Below are 23,430 nucleotides of genomic sequence, written 5' to 3' on the forward strand. Positions count from 1 at the left end.
TACTCAGCATCCTCAACAATCATCTCTGGAGGAATAACCAATTTGGGCCTCTTGCATCGCTCAAGGCACCCATTAAATTTTGTAATACGAGACTCTTTGGGCATATTTGCTTCAGTTGGCCCTGATTATGGAACAAATGGATCATTTTCAAAGGAGTTGATACCTTGGCTCGATAGTTTTGAACCCAAAGCAACACAAAAATCCAAAACAGGGGCTATCCTCGAAATATCCCCTTGAGGATATGACATGCCTTACTGCAGCTAAAGCCACTGCCCAAACTGTGAAAATTACAGACACCCCACACCCCAAAACCATACCCACTGCACACTCCTCCCAAACTCTACCACGGGGAGAAAACAATCTCAGCTCTCCACACCCCATGAGCACCTCCCACCGTTGTCGCAAAACTCTAAACCCCTTGCACACCCCGCTCCAGCCCACTAACCCACGCCACACCACAATCCACATGGCCGCTAGCCACCACTCTCCTCTGCAAAAATCACCACACCCCTCGAAAGCAACAAACCCCCCCCCTCTGCGCACAACACAACACAGACCCCCCACGAGCTAGGGCTCAGATGCCCTAGCTCGGACCTACAACACTCACGCCATCCCTTATAATTATTATAATAATTATTATCATAAAAATAAAAATAATTTATTATTCTATATTTTAACCTTATTAAAAACTTTTTGGCCTCATGACAAAATATTTTATAAAATATGTTTACTTTCCATAATCAAATATTTACAAAACCTTGAAAAAGACAAGTAAAATATTTTTATGATTTTATAATTAATTAATTTATTATTATAATTATGATAATAATTTCATAATAATTATAATTATATTAATTATTGAAAGTTTATTCAATAGTTAAAATAAATTTAAATTGAATTATTGATAAAATTATTAATATTGATTTTTTATGTTTCATTTTTTAGGTTTAATTGTATAATTTTAAGTACTCATACTTAAATAAATTTAATTTTTACTTATTAAAAATAAAAACTAATCATTTATTGATTCATATGTACTTCATTTATTAATATTTTATTTTTCATCTTAAAATAATTTATTAGTGTATATTTTAATTTTATGAAAATAGATTATGATTCTGTGTAGTATGAGCTACATCAATTATATTCAAGAAAACAATTGAAAATAAAAATTATCTAAAAGATAAAATATTTAAGTAAATTTAAAGATAAAATAAGAAAGTTAGCAGCATCGTCCAAGTTTTAGAACATTAACTTCTTTCTTCATTATAATTATTGATAATTGTTTTAATTAAACATAAATAAAATGTATGAATAATTTTATTTTATTATGTAATAATTAATACTACAATAACCCTTGTCATTATAATATTAATCGTTCTAACATATTGCAACTAACTATGTTTATGTTTTTTTTGATCGATAATATTTATATTTTTATTAATTAAAACTAAACAGTATAACTTCAACAAGATTTTTAGCTATCAAACCACTTCCCCAAAACCACCCACAAAGTTCATCTAAACCACCCATCAAAAACCAGGTAATTCTAGAAGCAGTAACCCGCTAAAAAACTAACCCCACACTCCATTACTATGAGTACGGAAATTCACATATTACATCTTGCCATTCAAAAATCTGGCGAATACTGTTCAAACAGTTCCTATCGAAAACAACAGAAAGTTTAAGGTTTTCAAATAAAAAATAAACTAAACAAAGGAAAATGGCACCTAGAAGTACACTGGCTCGAAGTAACAACTTCATCTCCCTTCCTTCATAGCTCCTGCAGCCGAGGCGCTTGTTTCTTCACCCGCCCTGTCACCTCCTTCACTTGGTCTAATTGCTAGCGACACATTTTGCTTGGCCAATTCCATAGATAAACGTCTGGTTATCGGTCTCTTCCTTCATTCCGCATCCACCTCCCCTGCTTCCACATGCGCTTGCTTGATAATCTCCTCCAATTCCATGATTTGTACATACATTTTTAGGCCTTCCCACCCCCTCCTCGCATCCTCCCGAAATCTGGCTTTCACTTCTTCTCGGCGTCTCAAGAAGGGAATCCGCATATGTCTGCCTGTAAGTTTTGCATGGTCCTCTAGAATGCCTTCCGAAACATTAAAGCCCCATCTCGAGACCGTCCACTCCAGTAGAGACTCCATGTTAATCAGGTATTCTTTCGACACCATTGTCGTCATCACTCGTCTAACCTCTATGCATGAGTAACCAAATTCAAGCCCCCACACTATAATTAGAGAGTAGATATCTACCCTCGTTTTGTACCTGTGTCCAATAATCGCCACCTCCTCACCTAAAACCAGTTGAACAACCTTCAAGAATAGAGGATCCTTTGCAAGAAATATGTAAATTGCAACCATTTTTTTGGAACTAGACCCCAAAAGGTAGGCATGAGTTTAGTAGTTTTGAGTGTGAAATTGGCTTCCATTTCAAACTTCCACCACAAAACTGTCTGTCTCTGCTATGAAACCACTTTCTCCAACACCAGAAATCGCTCATCAACCGCAATGAATGAGCGTACATTCTTATTCTTACTATTAATGCTACTCTCCCAACTCCCGCCGCCATTGTAGATGAATTCAACATTAATTGCTAGTGTTAGTCGAGCCAACCTAGGCACACGGTCTGAGGATAAAGCATTTCACACACTTCTAATTTAACATTGGTACTGTACTTTGCAGGTCGTCTTAACTATTCCATTGAGTGGTGACATCATTACCATTCCACCACCTCACCTCTCCCTTAGCTAAATCACATGCCACATTTGATAACTCGTCAACAATGACATTTCTGCTTCTCCTTACATGAGATATACATAAATCTCGAAAGGTGTTTAATTTTGAGAAGATTAAGGTGATATACTTGTTTAATCTCCAACTCGGAGTTACTCTTTTCATGATTGCGTTTACCACAACTTGAGAATCTCCTTCCAAATGGACTTTCAAAGCCTTCATATTAACTGACAAACCAGTTGCTAATAGAGCAGTTTGCACCTTTGCGTCATTATTAGTTCCATCTTGCAGCCTCTTTGGACCTTTAAAAAGAATCTTCCCTCCTTCATTGTGAGCCACACATCTAGCCCCAGAAATACACGGATTGCCCCTAGAGGCCCCGTCAAAGTTGATCTTGACCCATCCTTGCTTCGACTTTGACCAAACTTCCTCCTTTTGTCTGTGGTCCTTACACAAAAGATGAACCCTTGGAAACCCATGAACGAATCTATGTTTATGTTAACAATAATAACATTAATAATTATTTTATCTGAATGAACTTGATATAGTTAATTGACAATGTTATAAATGATAATATTAATATTAGTATCCATCTAACATTAATATTATTATTAAAACTACTCATATTAATAATAATACTAAAGTTATAACTACTTTGTTTGATATTATTGATTATTTTAATCATAATATTTGCTAGAATGGAAGTAAATAATATTACTTTAATTGCCTGTTATCTCCTAAATCCTAAATTGAATCATATCAAACTCTAGTTTTCTTATGATTTTTTCATAGAAATAGTGTTATTATGCCTCCGTAGAATGTTGAGATTTCAAATACCACCAATCAAAATGAAAGAAAAAGAGATTTTTATTTATTTGACATAAAAAATTAAGTCCAACCAATTACAAGTACTAATAATCTTTATACATATTTAGTGATCTTCATTTAGAATTATAAATGATAGATTTCATTAATATTTTAAAAAGTTTTAACGTAAGAAAAATTGAATTACTTTGACAAGAAAAAAATAAAACCTCTTAATTAATTTGTTTAATAAAGATCAATTAAAATAAAAAAAAATTGAACAACGGTCGGAAGGAACTGACAAAAATATCTATCCTACGGTTCACACAAAGAGCGACCTCGATTCATCTAAAATTTCCCTGAAATGGATAATAAGCTCGCAGTTCCCCAGGCATGGGAGGAGAGTTGCAGCAGGGTCGTTAATCTTTAAAACATCTCTTCTAATATTGTAATAATGATTCTCAACACCATTTCTTCTTCCAATATCTTCACACATTTCTCCGAAGCTTCTCCTACACTGAGAAAATCAGATAATGTTTCAGCAGCTCCTATCAGCATAGGCACTCACAGCAAGAAAAATTACACAATTTGGAACCGCATCATCACTGTAAATTGTTTCCAAAAGTCAGCACAAGAAGAAGAAGAAAAAGTCAGTAAAACTAAAAAACTAGCACTGGCTGAATGGCTTTCCAGCACAGAAAGGGTAGCAGAGATACCGAATTCGAGTCCCGCTCCGCCATTCAAGTCCACGGGAACGCCTTCGACTCCATCTCGTCCTTCAGTAAATTTGAAAAATTCGGCTTTCACACCTTCCTCTCGCACCTGGACGCGGCGGTCACATGGCCAGCTCACAAAACGCTACGAAAAAACCTCGAAACAACGGGAGCCTGCTTCATGGATGCCAAAGAAGCCAAACCTTAAGGACGCGGCGCTCGCAACGTTAGAAGATGATGGGAGAGAGGTGGTCTACGGTGACAATGGACTGGCTTACCGCTTAGCGGAAGCGCCATTTGAGTTTCAGTACAGTTACACGGAGACCCCCAAGGTAAAACCCTTGGCACTCCGGGAAGCGGCGTATGTTCCGTTTGGGCCGACGACAATGCCGAGACCGTGGACGGGCCGGGCTCCATTGCCGCCGAGCAAGAAAAAGCGACCTGAATTCGACAGCTTCCAGCTGCCTCCGCCGAACAAGAAGGGGGTTAAGCATATTCAGCCCCCAGGGCCATTTGCGGAGGGGCAGGGCCCTAAGTATGTCAAGACGAGAGACGAGATTTTGGGAGAGCGTCTCACGAAAGAGGAGGTTAAGCAGCTCGTCGAGAGTAGTTGCCATTCCAGTCGACAGCTTAATATCGGTATGTAATTCGCAGTCTTTAGGGCTTTTTGAGTTTATTGTTGTCATATATTTTCATTGAGATTAACTTCTGAAAACCTTTATTTCAAAAACAAGCTCGATCACTAGGGTAGAGTTCTGAGGCTGCCATTTTGATGCAGATAACATCTCTATTCCTGCGAGTTCTTACTAATAGAAAAATAAAAAGATGATTGGAAATGTATTCAATTAATTTCAAACAGCCATGGACATAGAAAGTAGCTAAAACAACAGTAATCTGCAACATATGTTTTCCATTAATCTCTGACAAAAGGGAAAAAAACAAAGCACAGAAATTGGTTCCATAAACAAAATTTTCTTCTACTGCTCCCCGCTCACCCACTAAAAAATGGAGTATTATTTTGCCTTAAATAAGAAAAACCAAAACCAATGGCTCTTCCCCACAACATTGCCCATTTACAGCAGTTAGAAAGTGGCAATAAAGAAAAGCTCAAAATAGAGAACAAAAAGAAAACAAAAGAATAAATGGTCCGCAGAAGCCGCCAGTATTTCCCCATCAGTTACAGGAGAATTTTCATCGTGTTAGAGTCATCCATTGCATTATCTTCGCCATCTTTGAAAAGTTCTGAACCTCCTGGTTCAAAAGGATCGGACTATGCTGCCATTCATACGAGAGTGCAAACCTTTTAGCAGGCCTGTCATCAAGGTTTTCTCTAGGAATTCTTTGACACAATTTCGGGTCATTACCAAAATTTCCAATCCCGGTCTTCTTGTGGAGAGGAGTCCAGTGTTGATTGCACCATTCAGTTGGACCAATAAACTTATGCAAAGTCCCTAAAGTAGAATGCTCAGAAAAATCACTAATAGACCTGAAATCTTTTCTTTCATTCCAATCACACTTCACATGATTGCTGTCCTACTGAGTTAAATGGTGACTTTTAGTTTTCATCAAATTTCTGATCACATCCAAGGAAGATTTTTCATGATCATGCTAATATCCCCACAATTCACTATTCACTTCAATTACATCACAATCAAGTGAAAATTCATCATCTACCTTTTGAGGTTCACCAATAATTGTATAAGTTAAATCTTGTTGCAGCTCTGCCTCAAATTTCGGTTGGATTTCACTCTTCAAATCGTTTGTCTCTTTTACTCTAAAATTTTCCTTCAACTCCCTTTTTGGCTCATCTAGAACTTCACTTTTCTCTTCAAGCTCAAATCTAACTTCTGTTAGGAGATAAAACTACCACTTCAGTTGCTCTTTCCTCTTTCCATGGTTTTAATATAGTTTTTCTTCCTTCATGCTGAACTTCATAGGTATTATCTCTGCCTCTATGCATGTAATATCCCCACTTTGAAATATAATTTAATAATAAATAATAATAATAAAATTAAAATACAAAAGAATAAAAATATAAATTAAATCAAAATATAAAATAATATAATTAAAATTAATGAATGGTCAAAAGGCATGGAATGACAAGTTGTGACTCCCCCAAATATGAGGTATAAATGGGAGAAGAGAATTCATTTGAAGGGGTGATAATTGGGGAATCAGAAGTGCAGGTCTGATTTGAATAAGAAGTGCAGGTCTGATTTGAATAAGAAGTGCAGATCTGATTGTGAAAGGTTGTGTCCCTTTCAAAGGGAATAAATAATGAAGTGTTGCACTCTTTCAAAGGGTGCTAATGGTGAAAGGGTGTGTCTCTTGCCAAAGGGCATACATGATGAAGAGGTGTGACCTCTCCCTCACATTGAGAGATATAAAGGAAAGGAATCAAAAGCCTCTAGTGATATCACCATCAATCAAATCAGATCAGAACTGTTATTAAGTTACAGGCAGTAACATCCTTGTTCTTAGTGATATGCATGGGATGTGCTTAATATATGAAGCCTGATAATGTTCTTATGCAGAATATAATAGTAATATTAATATAGACTGCAATATGTATGACAATCATACTTAATTACATATATATTTATAATACATGAGAAGTTAGTATACTCATAGACTAGTCCTTGGTCTTTCGCTAATGCCTTAGTGATGATAGGTTGGTTTGTGTCAGGAGAGGTGGAGTAATTTGGTCACTAGATGCGTAAATCCCAACATGGGTGAGGGCATATATTTCTAAAGCCTTGAGGGAGAGTCCCGAGATGGGCATAAACATATGTTCCTAAGAAACCTTGAGGGAGTCTGCTTGTAGACTGTTTCCAAGCTCCCTAGCACAATAATTCCACCATCCTCCGTTAGGGTTAGGGAAGAATTGAGGGAAAACCGTTAAAATAATTAGCATTCTTTGTATTATGAGGAATTAGATGTTCTCTAATCTCAATAACTTAATTTAAGGCATAATAATATTCAATGATATATTTTAATAATTGGTAAACTGGCAGCCTCCTAGTAGGGGACATGTTGATGGGTGTTTTATGACTACACGAACACAGAATAAAGTGGCAAAGGACACTATATCCTCCCTTGAGCGAAGACCCCTCGTATGCTAAGTTTGCGAAGATCATAGAGGCGACCCCAAGGTTCTTACTGCGAACATGTGACTTTATGTTGGATATCAGCTCGTTTGGCTTGATGTATGCTGGTAATTTGAGGAGGACTTACCTGAGGTGAATCGATCTTTTCTCAAGAAGACAAACAATTTTTGAACTCTCGGGGAATATGTGAATTATTTGGCAGTGAGAGGTGCTTTGAAATGTTTCAATGAGATATGCTGAAAGTAAAAGAGAGCAAGGGTTGAGAGATTCTATTCTAATCCTAAGAAACTTGAAAGACAATGACTGTTTAGGCAAAATTGACCACACTTTGCTTCACCAACTTAAACAACTACGCAAAGGAGGTGCAATCTTCAAAGGCTGTGCTAAGAATTTTCACACCATCAAGAAGAACAATGCACATTCAATGATTAAAGTTAAACATCCACATAAAGGGCTTAGACCAACCTTACACTGCAAGTAGAAATCATCTATTTGCAAAAGGTATGAGCAAGTGATTTCACCATAAAATAATATTATCAATCTTGTTCATCTAATAACTCAAAAGCAAATCTAATCTAGTCGAGGAAGAGGAAACCATGCAAACTCCCAAAATAATACAAGTAAATAATACAAGTATTCACCAAAACTTTAATGAGCTACTTTTATTCTAGTAGTTTCTCGCAACAATTTCATAGAATTCTCTCCTTTTACAAATGAAGGGGGTGAGCCCCTTTATAGGCCTCAAAATGACAATGAACGATCAAGATTGAATCAAAATTAAGGGTTGAGATTACGCCATATAGATCCTAATTAGGTTTTGACTAATAATAGCCTTTGTGGCACAAAGAAGTGGGGCCAGGGGACAAATGAGAAAACAACACACCCACTAGGCTTCAAATAACTCATTGCTTAAAATAGCGTGTCCTTTATTCCTCTTTCTGGTGGCAAATGCATTGAATCTGGAGATGACTATTTCAAGCTCGTCCACAGAGACACTTGGTGTAGTCTCGTGTTTGTACTCCATAACGGCTATGTCCTTTTCACACCTACCAAAACTCTTTCCCATTTTGGCACTGTTTCTTGGATTTTGTGCATGATGCTTGAAAATATGGAAATGTTCTCCAGATCATCTTCTGAGGAAGAATGCATGCAAAAGATTCCCTCTAGCCTATTTTTCAAGCTATCTATTGCCATCTCTTGATCGGTCAACCTCTTTGTGAACAATGCTTCAACTATATTGAGGATTCCTTCCTAAATGTTTTTGATTTGTCAAATAATTCCTTCCATGTGTTTACTGCACAATACCATCGAGGGAAGTCATATGCCTCATTTTCCCTTATCTCTTCGCCATTTATCAGTGCTTGCTTGGGAATTTTAATTAATGCTTCCAGGTGTGCAATAGTTTTATCTTGGTGAATGTGTGTATCCTCCCATGCTTGATCTATATATTGTATTCTGCCAAGGATAGCTAGGATTCTTTTATACATCTGGGCTAAATCCTCAATGAACTTACATGCAGTTTTATAAACATTCTTCACCCACTTCTTGGTGCCTTGGGTGATTTTCCTCATTTCTTCAAGGCCATCAATTGACTCCTTTGTGTAGGGGGAACAAATGCTTGATCTTCCTGCCTAACTGGATGCATTAGGTGCTGCACATATCTGCACAAAGCTTTGTTCTCGCTTTTCAATCTTTGGTATTTTTCTTCCATCTTCTTCATTTGTCCTTTCAATGCCTGGGTGGAGTCATCAAAATCTTCCATCACTTGTGCCTTGGTTGCATGTCCTAGATCAATTGCTGTTACATCATATTCTTTTGGTGTAATTTCATCCTTGGCTTTGTTAGTCCTCGATACTTCTACATGTAAAACTTTGGACCCTGACTCATCCTTGGTGATTTTGGAGAATTTCTTCGCCTTCCTTTTCTCTACTAGCTTGTTTATTCAGCTCAAAAACTCTTCTAACTCAAGCGCATGATCAATTTCTTCCACAAGATCCCTCTTCATTCTTTCTCTCAACCAATCTGGAGTGGCTGACTGCTGATCATGCACTTGTAATTGTTCTTGCTCCTGCATTAGGAATTCCCAAATGTTCATCTGCTATTGTTTTGAGACATTCCTAGATATGAAGATCCGTATCTAAAGTTCTTGCTGTTCATTTCTTTGCTGAGTAAATTATCTGGAAGCATTGCCACTTTGTATATCTTGTGCTTTTGGAGTCATTTGGCCTTCTTCCTGTGACTCCCTTCTTGTGCTGGTTCCTATCTTTCCTCCTGTAAAGTGATCAACTTCTTGCACACTTGAGGAACTGCTAGGCGATGGTCGTGTTACCTCTGGCTTTTGTCTTTTCTGTGGTGGCCTTTCACTTGGAATATCTTGCCTTTTCTTTGATTGTGTATCTTGGGCAATGCTCTTCTCTTTTCCATATTTTACTTTTTCTTGTGAATCCCTTCCTTCTTCAGCTCCAATTTCTAATGATTCCTTGGTGTTATCATCATGTAACTCTAGATCTCCCACAGGTCATAAGTCAGGCAAGCATTTTTTGCTTTCAATTTGCTGATGTGATGTTCAATCCACCATTTTGTGAACTTTGTGACTGGCATGGATAATGTATCAAGTCGGCTATTTTAGGTTCAAACCAATTGGGGGACTGGATGGGCTTATTTTTCTCCTCTAAATCAGGATGAACTACGTTCGAATCCTCTTCTACTTGATCTAGTACTGGATGGATTTCACATATTTTGATCATTTTGAGTGATATTCTAGAATACATCCTCCTTTTGATTTCATAATCATCTCTAGCATTAGCCCAATAGTCCTCAAGTTGCATCCTATGCCTATGCTTTCTGCCAGCCACCATTTTTAATCTATCATAGGGGTCAAAATTTGACCTTGTTGTGTGAAATGAGAGATGGTAAAATTGTAATTCTCTAGCTAACTTTTTTGCTGCTAACAGTGATGGGCACACTTCATCAGAATTTCCCATGATGATTGGGAATTTAATTCCACCCTTCTTCTTCTTCTTCTTCCTCTTCTTCTGGATTTTATCATAGACCGTTAATTGCCTTGTTACCTCGAGTAGCACCATCTTATTAGTCGGGTACCCGTTGTGACGTTTTCACACATCGCCCCATTACAAATGGGGACCCCTGCTTTTTTGCTTTCTAGGGTTTGTTTTTAGGTCTTTTAGGGTTTTGTTAGTTAGCCTTTGCATTTTGAGTGTCGCCAAGGGGATCACCTGGATAGCAGGTTCTGCTTGAGTTAGGTCAAGTTGGTGAGTGATGAAGTCTGGAATGTCCTGAAATTTGGTTAAGTCTGGAATGTCCTGATCCTGAAATTTGACTAAGTCTGGAAACTGAAAAAACCTCCAAAAACTAGATTTTGCAATATAACTCCCGGAGGTCTGAAACCACTCTCAAACATCCTGAAAGTATATTATATTCCATAAAATTATCCTGACAGAGAGTTCAAAAAGTCAAAAATCGCTCCTAACCCTCAGAGAGGGCCCACAGCGAGAAATCTTATAAGGGTCATTGCTAGCCTTATTTGGTCGACTTGAGATGTCAAAAGCAAGAAGAAGGATAGAATGAGCATAATGACGTATCCAGACTTGATCAAAGATGATAAATTGAAGGAGTTTTTCCCAGGAAAGGTAAAATCGCTCTTGACCCTCAGAGAGGGCCCACAGCGATTTTCTTTGTGTGCACATTTTTGGACCTTTCTTGGACATGAATTTTTATTCATAGCAAAGAACAAGATGACATCTCCCTTGGCAAAGTGATTTTTAGATGAAAAGTGAAACATTTTGGTCCAGGTAGCAAAAATTGCTACTGACCCTCAGAGAGGGTCCACAGCGAGATTTTCAAATATGCATTATTCTTGCAAGATCAAAGTGATTTTATGATTGGAAGGGATGAAGGAAAGCATGTTCTATCCGTTGAATATAATTTGGAGGATCAACACAAGATGAAATCAACCTAAAATTCAAAAATCGCTCGACCCTCACTGAAAGCCCATAGCGAAAAATCGCTCCGGACCCTCAGAGAGGGCCCACAGCGAGAAACCTAAAATGGGAAATTTTCATCCAAGTTTGAGGAAAGCTAAGGTTAGGCATGGGTTAGAAACGATGTTTGAAAAGCCTTGAAGTAAAAAGAAATCGTTGAGAATCAATATTTTGAAGGCAATTACAAAAATCGCTCCGGACCCTCAGAGAGGGCCCATAGCGATATTGTTGAAAATCCTCATTTTACCTTGCAACACCAAAGCGAATTTGGTTGGAGTGGATTAAGGAAGGACATTGCCAAATGATGAACAAAGTTTTAATGAAAAATGATGGAGAATCAAGCTCAAAATCAAAAAATCGCTCCTGACCCTTAGAGAGGGCCCACAACGAGAAACTTCAAAAACACACCTTTTCTCCAAAATTGGATAGGGCTAAGTTTGCAATTCCATGAAAGGACCTAGTTGAAACATCTTGAAGAAGTTTTGGAGGTTGAAAAGTGCTAAACTTGAGCAAAAAATGAAAAATCGCTTCTGACCCTCAGTGAAGGTCCAGAGCGAAATTTGCATTTTCACCTATTTTTCCTCATAAAAAATGTCAAATTTGAAGTGCAACACGTTAACGGGATATCAATTTACCCTCCAGGAGATTTTCAAGTTGAAATGTGGAATATTCAAGGCTAAAAATCAAAAGTCGCTCCTGACCCTCAGAGAGGGTCCAGGGCGAAATCCTCATGAAATCTCATTAAGCCTTGTTTTAAAAAATTAATATTCTCCAAATTGCATTAGGCCGCTAAAATTGCTAATTTGAAGGCATGTGGAAAGTTAAGATTAAATTGACATTAAATTTTGGCATTTAATAAATTAATTTTAAGCCTTAAAAAATCGAACTTCTATCTTGGAGGCATTTAAAATTAATTTTTATTAAATTAAAATTAAATATAGAGCGTACAAGGCCTTATTTTCACTTATTTTGCCAAGTCGGCCCCCCTTTTTTGGAAATTTATTTATTTTTAACCTCTTTTTTGCCAAGTCGGCCTAGAGGGAGCAAAGGGGTGAGCGCTCTATATATTGGAGGTGTTTTTTCACAATTCATATCATTCAATCATTGCCTTAAGAGCGAATTTGGAGAGCTAATTGGAGGTGCGAAATCTGGTTTGCTTGGAGCGAATTTATTTCAAGTGTTGGAGACTAGAGGGAAGTGGAGTTGATTCTTTTGAAGGCTAAAGGAGGCGCATTTTATCCAATAGAGAACTTTGATCTACATTTTGCCTAGCAAAATCCATTTTTTTTGCATCATTTCTTAGAGTTTAATACTCAAGAGGAGGTATGGCGAAGCTATCCTAGCACCCTTGTTTAAGGTTTGATTTTTGGACATTTGTTTTGGAAAAAATCTAAGTATTGCATGGTTAATTAGGAAATGATAACTCACGATTTATCATGAAGTTTCCTAATTAAAATCTTAAATCTTCCTTTTAAGTTTAATTTCTACACTTCAAGATATATTACTAATTTTGAAATGTTGTGTAGGTATCAAGATGGCGACTCCAAAGCCTGGAGGATCTACAAGTCGGCAGGTTCTCATCAAAGAAGATCCAGCAAGGATAAGGGCAACCTCCTCCAGTCTAGCATCGACAAGGACGGCCTTCTTCGGTCAAGCATCATCAGGAATAGCCTCTTCCAATCCAGCATTCCAAGGCGAGGTACATCAATCATCCTGCACATCAAAGACAGAATAAGTCAGAGCAAGGGTTCGTTGAAGAAGTAGATAGTTTCAGAAGAGTTAATTAAAGCTAGCTTCTCAGCAACATCAAATTGGCGTCAACCAAGTGCCAGATGAGGTGGCATCCCAGTCATCACTTCTCCAGACGACGTTGGTCCACCTCAGCATGTCCAGATTCAATGTACCTAACTCATGGAAGGTGGCACAAACTTCGATGTACCTACCCCAGCTATCCATTGGTCGAATTTTCCAGAGAAGACATGTGTCGAATTAATACAATTTTATCATTGGTCAAGTGTTAAATGTTATGTAATGATTGTAACAAACTCTAATTAGGGTTTTCATTATTGAATCTTGGCCATTGATCTCAAATGGATCTTAGCCATCGAATTGTATTATGGGCACTATATAAGCCTCGACTCTTCATTTTGTAAAGGCAGTTGGAGGCAGTTAGAGAGTAGTTAGAGAGTGAGTAGTCAGTTGATAGAATAGCAATTAGAGTAGAATAGAAAGAGAAGGCAAAGATTGTTGCCAAGATGTTGTTGTAAAAGACTTGTAAAACTTCATTGAAGAAATGGTGAAACTTATGGGTCGATTCGACAATTTGCATGGTCTCTATACTTCTCATATTTGATTTCATGTTATTAGATGAGTGGAAGAAATGTGCTTGATTGATGGTGAAATTCGTATATCCATACTACTAGCAGTTTGTTGATTGCAGACTTGCCTTGTGTAGTCAACTGGAATTATTCAGCTTAAGCTTAACTTCAATTGTCGCTTCTTCATTGATATGCATCAGCCTGATGGTGTCTATGCCTGTAGTGATGATTTGAACATCATAAAGCTTTCCTTCGAAGATCGCACTAACCTTGTGGAGATGGTCCTATGATGTCAAAACAAGACTTACTTAGAATTTCATCAAAGATCGTTCATTGCTCCTACATTCTTAGTATCAGAATTAGATCCTTTCCTCACCCTCATCTTTTTTCCTTTTATCAAATCAAAGCTAGTAAAAACTTGTGTTCCAGCAATATTCAAAGCAAATCAGACGTTCAATCATCAAGTGTAAGTCCCCTTGTGATTCCAGCAAAATCACATCATACCACAGAGAGCTTATCCACACGTAGAGATCTTACAGCAAAGAACCTTGAAGTCACCCTGATTGATCCTTTTCGCGATATCTTCAGCATTCAGAGGCTTTATTCAAGAGAGGATAAGGTACCTTTAGGTATTTTATTCTGTGTTTGGTCGTGTACAAAATACACGTCAACAGTACCTTGGAAGCCTGTAGGGATAGGAAGAGAATCCTTGAAGTGGAATGTAAGTGAACCTTGAGAACTTGATGAACCATGAGCCATACTTTTCTATCAATTTCATTGCTTCTTGTGATAGTCTCATGCGAATGCCACCTTGAAGAGATCGAATAATATGCATGGTGAAGGCGTCGTTGGCTCTCTTGAAATTAGTAGTATTGTATTGGTGCAACTGAGGATAATATTTATACACCTTGAATTGTCATAGACCACTTCTTATGGGTTCCTTATACATCAAACCTTTGAATCTGGATATCCTTGCTAACATGTAGACAATGTAAGAGCTCATATAAAAGGACCGGGAATGTCTCAAATTCTTAATTGTTCATCCAAGTTGTCACTGATTAACCTTGACCAATCCACAACCTTTATCTCATCCATCACTTCTTCGATAAAGTAGAACATCCATGGCTCAAAGACAAATGATTGTGGGCATCCCATGATTTGGCTCAACAATGTCACGAGGTCACTATATTCTTGCTTGAAGTCCATTCCAACAAGTTGCCTAGGCATCTTGGAATGACGAGGCGTAGACTTTTGCATCCACTTATGGTTGATGACTTCTGCACATCCTTCTGCTCTGAAATCATAGAGCCTCAGCGCCCTCTCCTTTGTTTTATATACCATGGAATGATAAGTCAAAATCCCGAATGCCTCAGCAATTGCTTTTTTGAGTGTTTTTTGTGAACTTACTATTTTTAGTAAGTTTCACTATGTCTCTGTTTCGCCTAATTTTGAGTTTGGATGAACTTACCGTTTTTAGCAGTTTCTAATTTTAGTAACAGGCGAGCATTACTTGCAAGTTAATGCCAAAATTAGAAACTGCTAAAAACAGTAAGTTGATCCAAACTCAAAATTAGGCAAAACAGAGACATAGTGAAACTTACTAAAAATAGTAAGTTCACAAAAAACACTCAAAAAATTTCACTGGTAAGCACTTTGAAAGATTCTTTCTTTTCCACAGTCAAATTTCACTATCCTTTTGATCATGAACTTCCTCTCTCCGAGTTTGTAGAACAAAAACCTTGAAAGTAGACATTGCTTGATTCCAGACTGGGCACAAATCACCAATACCCATCCAAACACTTGAAACTTTGGGAAATCATTGCTTGACCACCAGGAACCTGGAAGCAAACGACCAAGTGGACAAAAATGTAGGGGGTCACCATTTGCAATGGGGCGATGTGTAAAAAGATCACAACAGGACATTACAATGGATTACATTCCTATGATATTGCCAAGGCCTACCTGTTGATGTGTGTTTTGTGACCACGTGCAACACATAATAAAGTTTTCCAACGGTCACTTTACTCTCTCTTGATCAAAGTACGATTGTATGCTAAGATTGCAATAAGTTCAAACAATTGACTCCAAGGTTCTTATCTGCAATGGACAGGACTCAGTTGGCTTGATGTGATATGTTGGTAATCCAAGGGGACTTACGTTTGGATTGTTCTTTCACTTCTTTACTATGGCTGGAACTTCATCAACCGATATATTAATTTTGTGATGCTTCTGCTTCAGACAAACTAAACTGAAATGAACTGAAAATAAAGGGGAAAGGGTTAGAAGGATCTAAATCTACTCCTAAGGGCACTGATATCAATAGATAATGCTTTACTGGACAAATCCCAAATAAACCAAGATCTGCTTCGCCAAGTTTAACTACAACTCCGCAAGAACTGTTGCAATCTTTTGAGGATGTCAAAGGGATTTCACATTGAGAAAGTGCATTTGAATACCCAACACGATGCAATCCAAATGACTATTCACAATTGAACTTAGCACGAATTTGGTGGTTCAGACAGTGCAACTTATAATCAACAAGATGCAAAAAGTATGAAACTTGGAAATTCATCAAACACCATCACATTCTCCATTGAAATCAAAGCACTACTCTACTTCTACTCTGAGGAAGGTGAAACCATGCAAGTTTTGAAAAATAACTTAAGTGGACACCATCAGAGAATGTTTTACTGTTATTATTTTAAAAACTTATCGCAACAATTGTATACAAATCTCCCTGCTTTACAAATGAGGGGGGTCACCCCTTTATATAGGCTTCAAGCCTTGAGGACATGCAAACCCTAATAATGGTTTTCCCTAAAAGATTCCCCACACAAGATGCAACAAGGTGGGAATCAACAATAAATGCCCATCATTCCCATATACAATTAATTCTATTACAATTGGTATCCAAAATGCATTAAATGTACCACTCTTCGCTAAATTTGCCCAACATGCAATGAATATTCCTCCATGCAAAAATCATCCCATTATGTCATAAATGCACCATCATTACGACATGCGACGACTGCATGCAAAAAGATGCTCCATTGATTCCACATGTGTTGACCTGGCTGCCACTTGGCGAAAAATCCTTGGAGAGAAAACTTTACACGGATAATTTCTTGTGTGTTTTGAACTTTCCTTGCATTGGAGAAGATTTTTCATTGATTTTCAATATCTCCTATTTTTTAGGTTTTTTTTTTCAAATTAGGGTTCCAGGGTCCAGGGGAGGGAAATTTCTCACTTAGCCGAATTTGGAATTTTTTCAAAATTCCAACGAATTTTGATGCTCGAAAATAGATTGTTCAAAATTTTTTAAGGGGAAATTTTCTTTTTGGTTCTTCCTTGACTCCAATTTTCCATGCCATGGAATTTGATTTTCTAACTTGGGCGTGGAATTCACCTTGAGGAGGAATTTTCAACTTTCTTGTTTTTCCTTGACCCCCCCCCCACTTGGCGCTTCGCACCTGACTTGGGCACAGATTCCATGCCTTGGAGGAATTTCTTGAATTCATTGCTTTTCCTTGACCCTTTCCCTCCAGCGCTTTGACTTGGACTTGGGCGCTAAAACTCCATCATGGAGGAATTCTTCCTTTGTGTTGTCTTTCCTTGATACCTTAGAATTGGTGCCCCTTCTTGATTTTGGGCGCTGGATGCTTGGCATGGATGAATTTTTATTGGGCTTGACTTGTCCATGGCACCCCCCATTTGGCACCCTCAACTGGCCTTGGGCGCTATTTCCACTACATGGAGGAATTTCACTTTTGAATGCATTTCCTTGATGCCTTAGGATTCAATCTTCTTTCCTTGTCCTAGGTGTGAACTTGGTGTCCTGGAGGAATTTGACCCCTTGATAATTTTCCCTAACACCTTCCATTTGGCACCCAACTCCTAGATTGGGCAGAAATTACACATGGAGGAGGAATTTTGTGTGTGGAGGAAAATTCCTCCAAAATTCCTCCACACACCCTTTCTAGCGTCCCCTTTGCATTTTGGCGCCAAATCACTAGGGTGAAGTAATTTTGGGGGTGGAGGAAAAATCCTCCATGGCCTCATTTTAGTGCTAACCTAGTTTTGGCATGATTTCACTGCTTGAGGAATTCTTGCTTGGTTTTCCATTCAGACTTAGTCATTTTTCAATCATTTCCGGATTAGGATGCCATTTTGGAATTGAAGAGATTTTCTGCCGGATTTAGAGGATTTTCCATGCTTTCCACTTCTGAATGGGAGTTCCATACTTAGCCATTTTTTGATCAGTGGCTTGCCTTTTCAAACTTTTAGGATTTAGACAATTCTTCAGGATTGTTCAGTCTTCAGTGTTTGCCTGTGACAGACCTGCCAAAAACAAATTTTCCCAAAATAGTAAGTGTTTCAAAATGTTAGGATTAGGGCTAAACATGGCACAAAGACACTAAAAATAGAAATTGCTAAAAATAGTAAGTTTGATTTTTGGCAAAATAAAGACAATACAAGAGGCAGTGAAATCCCTAAAAAATAGGAACTTTCTAAAATAGAAAGTTGCTCGGAATTCTCTCAAATTTCATTGGTGGGTTCCTTAAAGGGTCTTGATTCCAATGCAACATTTTTTTTTTCCAAAACCCTAAAAGAAAGGCCTCAAATCTAAGTCTGAAGGGAAAAATCTAGAATGGACCTAATGAGTTCCAAACTTAGCCAAAATTGCTCAAACGACTTGCAGACTTAATCAAATTGACCCCACAACACTTGCAAACTAGGGAGACTGCCGCGAAAAGACCCAACAAACCAAAACGAAAAGACTGAGAGGGCCTAAAAAGTAGGGGGTCCCCATTTGCAATAGGGTGATGTGTGAAAATGTCACATCACTACCCAACAACAAATGACATGTATCCATTGATACCGCATCATAGAGCACTTCATGCTCGTATGGACTAATTTTTTAAGCAACAAGACAAGACTTATCCATAAGGACCAAGAAATCTTGTAGGGGTTAGTTTTTGGAACACAAGCAAGTTGTAATTTGTCAACCATTTCTATACTCATCAAATTATTAGTAGATCCACCATCTATGATCACCTTACATACCTTGTCCTTACATTTGCATTTTGTTCGTAAGGCATTCTTCCTCTTCCAATCAGCTTCATGGGTTTCTTTTCCCTATATATTAAGATTCTTCTGAGCATAGAGTTTTCTCTCGACTCAGCTTTAGCTTCTTCTAACCAGGGTTTTTCTTCTTCTTGGGCTTGTTGATTTAGGTTCTCATTTGACCATGGGCAATGATTTGCCCTCCCAGCCATAGACAATACATGATTGTCTCCCCCAAGCACTTTCATATTTGATTTGCCTGATGATATTGATTTGCACTTGGATTGTGTTGTGGTATATCTTAATGAATGATATTGCACATCTCATTATATATGCTAGAGGTGTCCTTTCATCAAGGGACGCCACTCTTCCAAGATGGCCCCACAAATAATATTAATATAATTATTATATTATCAACTATTGTATTATCAATATAATTATTATAATATCAATAATTATATTATCACAGTAATTATAATATAATTATATTATCACAATAATTATAATATAATTATATTATCACAACCTTTATGTTATCTATGTCGGCTTGAAGGAATCCGACCATAGCTATAATAACATTAACACTCCCTCTTAGCTAGGGAGGGATCCTTCTCGATATCTCTACAAGTCACATCACCTCATCGTGATGACTAACACAATGACTACACTCATGTGAATGAAGGAAGCTTATCACCTCATCGTGATGTTTGACCACTATGGCTTCTCCCATATGTGGAAAGGAAAGATATCATCTCACTGTGATATCAACCATCATGGCTTCTCCCATGGATGGTGTAAGAATAGATATCACCTCACTGTGATATCAACCATTATTGTGAGATTGTCATCTCACAATGATGGTAAAATGCACAAGTGTTCATCATTGTGAGATCGTCACCTTACAATGATATTCACCATGGCTCATCCTAGAGGGTGAACACATAAGTACAAGAAAATCATCACGGACTCTCTCACATGATGTTGTCATGGTGTCACACACATGACATCCACCATAACTCATCCTAGAGGGTGGATCCACCATGGCTCATCCGAGAGGGTGGAAATACAAATGAACACAACCACCATGGCTACTCCCAGAGGGTGGGTCCATCATGGCTACTCCCATGAATGGAAATGCAAAAGAACACAAGTGTCCATCATTGAAATGTGATGTCGTCATCTCAACATGACGTTCATCATAGCTACTCCCAGAGGATGAATAAACACAAGTGCTAAGTCATGAAATTTCTTCCATGATATCCACCATGGCTACTCCCAGAGGGTGCATCCACCATACCTACTCGCAGACAGTGGAACAAGGGTTTACACCTCAAAATTCTCTCATAGAGAAGAATGCATTAACAAGGGCTTGCGCCTCAAGCTTCTCTCACAGAGAAGAATGCATCAACAAGGGTTTGCACCTCAAACTTCTCTCTCACAAAGAAGAATGCATTACCAAGGGCTTGCATCAACCTTCTGACCTCCTTGTCCAAGGTTACCTCAGATGGTTTTTCAGACTCCCTCTGAATGTTAATTCCTCCTCTTTGAAGAAATTGATCGTAATGAAAATCTGTAAGGGTTCTTCCTCTTTGAGAAGTGTCTTTAGCCACCAACTCAATCCCAAGGTTGCAAGCCTGTAAATAGTGATAGCCACATTCGACAGTACACCATTCTCAATTTGTACAGCGTCGATTCGTTCTTATTAGGATAGATGACTTTTTCTATTGCTCCCTTACTTAACAAAGTCATAGACTCTTGTTGATGTGTTTTTCATGCATATGCGAACATAGAATGAAATACCAAAGTATCTTATCCTCTCTTGAACAAAGTTTTCCCGAATGCTGAAGATTTCGCCTAAGGATCAATCGACGCAACTCCAAGGTTCTTATATGCAGGTTCTCTACTTGTGGATAAGCTCTTGCGGTATGATGTGATTTTGCTGGAATCACAAGGGGACTTACATTTGATGACCTGAGCGTCTGATTTACTTTGGATGTCACTGGAATGTGGATATTTACGGATCCTTGATTTTAAAAAAGTGAAAAAAGGATAAGGGTTGGAGAGGAATCTAATTCTAATGCTAAGAATGTAGGAGCAATGGATGACCTTTGATGAAACTCTAACTAAGTCTTGCTTTGACATGCTATGATCATCTCCACAAGGTTAGTGTGATCTTCTAAGGATAGCTTTATGATGTTCAGATCACCGCTACAAGCATAGACACCGTCAGGTTGATGCATATCAATGAAGAAGCGATAATTGAAGTTAAGCTTAAGTTGAATGATTCCAGTTGGCTACGCAAGGCAAGTTTGCAATCAACAAACCACTAGTAGTATGGATATACAAATTTCACCATTGATCATACAAATTTTTTCCATTCATCTAATAACATAAAATGAAATTTGAGAAGTATAGAGACCATGCAAATTGTAGAATCGACACATAGAATTCACCATTCCTTCAATGAAGTTTACATGTCTTTTGCAACAATATCTTGACAACAATCTTTGCCTTCTCTTTCTACTCTACCCTAAAATGCTATCTACTATTGAGCTGCTAATTATTGACTATCTCTCTTTTGCTAACTCCTAACTATTCTCTGACTATTAACCCTTACAAATGAGGAGCCAAGGCCAAGGCTTTATATAGAGAGCCCTTTACAAATTGACTGCTCTGATTGACTTAGAATCAATGGCTAGGATTACAAGATGAAAACCTGTTGTGACCTTTTCACACATCGCCTCATTGCTAACGGGGACCCCCTCTTTGCTAGCTTCCTGCGTTGTTAGGTTAGGGTTTTGGCTGCTTAGTGGGCAATTTTGCGTTTCCCATGCCCGAGTCTCGGAGTTTTGATCATGCCTAGTGTCGTCTAGGGTTTTTGAAGTGTTAGGATCAAGTTGCAAAAGATGATATTTTTAATGATCCTAAGTTTTGCTAAGTGTTAGACCTATTGAATGTTAACGTGTTTTTAAACACGAGCATCAGTGATTTTAAAGTGCCAAGGTATTCACAGACCTTTTGGAGTTGTTTTTCTCGCTCCTAAGGTAATATTTAAGTTGGTTTCGCACTTTATTCCAATATTTTCCCAACATTTCGCTCATATTTTTGGAAAATTAGTATAAGTCCAGTCAAATTTAAAGTTGTTGAGTGATTTTGAGAATCCTAAGGGAAATCCTTATTCCAAGTGTTAAAGGGTCAAAATCCATGCTAGAGGTGATTTTCCCCTCACATTCCAGACCACCCAACCCATTCCCCCCACTCAAAATCCATACTACACATGGGTTTCCCTTGGAATCCATACTGGCCACTAACTTCCCCCATTGTTTATCCACACCTGAAGCGATTTTCCCCTGGAAATGCTAAAATTTGGCTAAGTGTCAGGATTTATCCAGATTGCCATCGAATTTCCCCTGGGAGTGTGGACTGGAGTGCAAGGATAATTCCATGCCTAGGTCGATTTTCCACCAAGATTTTTGTGACAACTAAGTGAGGATTTTTGTTCGGATTTTTTATCCAGACAGGGATCGATTTTCCCCTGAGCATTTTTGTAAGGATTTTTGTCCGGATTTTTATCAAGACAGGGATCGATTTTCCACTGGGAACATTATGAAGAGTTTTGAGTCCGGATTTTTGTCCAGACTGAGGTTGATTTTCCACCAGGGAGGTATTTTTCCAAGCTAAGTGAGTTTTGAGTGTGGATTTTTGTCCAGACACCCATCGAATTTCCCTTGGGAGGTGATTTTTGCAAAATGAGTGCATTTTTGTCTGGATTTTTGTCCAAACTCATATTGATTTTCCCCTGGGATGGTTTTTATGTGCATTTTGATGAAGTTGAGCATGGATTTTTGTCCAAGCATGGGTCGAATTTCCCCTATGGGGCAAATTTTGACACTTTAGTGATTTTTTAAAGGGATTTTTTAATCCCAACTGATATCGATTTTCCCTTAGAGGCTTTATTTTGGATTTAAATTGCAATATTTTAATAAATAAGCCCCATTTTGATTGCTTTTAAATAATTATTAAATGATTATTTAAAATTTAAAAGCAAATTTAATAACTTGCAATAATTATTAAATGTTTGAATCTTCTAGAAGCAAGTTAGGGTTTCACCAAGCAAGTATTTATACAAGTGTTTTTTATCCCACATTGCTTGTGTGGTGAAAGTTGGAGGTGAAAGCAAGTATATAAGAAGAACTTCAGCATTATTTTATTATTATTTTTGCCAGGTGTCTCCATGAAAGCGATTTTTCTCCAAGTTGGGCAAATTTTTTAGCAAGGCGTTTTTGTGAAGTGTGGGATTGAGGATTTATTTTCTTCCATTTTTTCCAGCTTGCTGATCTATCCTCCTTGGCTGCCATTAAAGACCAGTTTCAGATTTTCGATTTTGCTAAGTTTGGCGATTTTTTCCAAATTTAGCAATTTTTGGTAAAAGTTGGCAAATTCATGATTGGAGACTTGGGTGATTTTTCCTCCACCATTTTTGCTGCTGTTCAGACCTTCATTGCTGCAGATTGCTGCCATTAACAACAATTTTCAGAATTTTGAAAATTTCGATTTTTGCTAAGGAAGGCGATTTTTTGTGTTTGGGGTATCCAACTCAACTTGGGTGATTTTTCCAGATTGCTGCCATCCTTCATTGCTACAGATCTAAGCTGCCATTGACATCAAATTTTCAG

General features: G+C 37.8%; 1 protein-coding gene across 2 annotated transcripts in view; it reads left to right on the plus strand.

The window, feature by feature from the left end:
* The first annotated feature begins 3,874 nt into the window (after positions 1-3,874).
* LOC131047132 (CRS2-associated factor 1, chloroplastic) overlaps positions 3,875-23,430 on the plus strand; it is a 147,526-nt gene continuing 127,970 nt past the window's right edge. The window contains exon 1 of one of the 2 annotated variants that reach the window (XM_057980981.2): positions 3,875-4,903. In XM_057980981.2, the coding sequence (XP_057836964.2) occupies positions 4,006-4,903 (898 nt within the window). In that variant the 5' untranslated portion in view covers positions 3,875-4,005. The remainder of the gene's footprint in view (positions 4,904-23,430) is intronic. The other variant, XM_057980980.2, reaches the window with a different exon arrangement.

Source organism: Cryptomeria japonica, chromosome 3 (assembly GCF_030272615.1).
Source record: "Cryptomeria japonica chromosome 3, Sugi_1.0, whole genome shotgun sequence".
Taxonomy (NCBI): domain Eukaryota; kingdom Viridiplantae; phylum Streptophyta; class Pinopsida; order Cupressales; family Cupressaceae; genus Cryptomeria; species Cryptomeria japonica.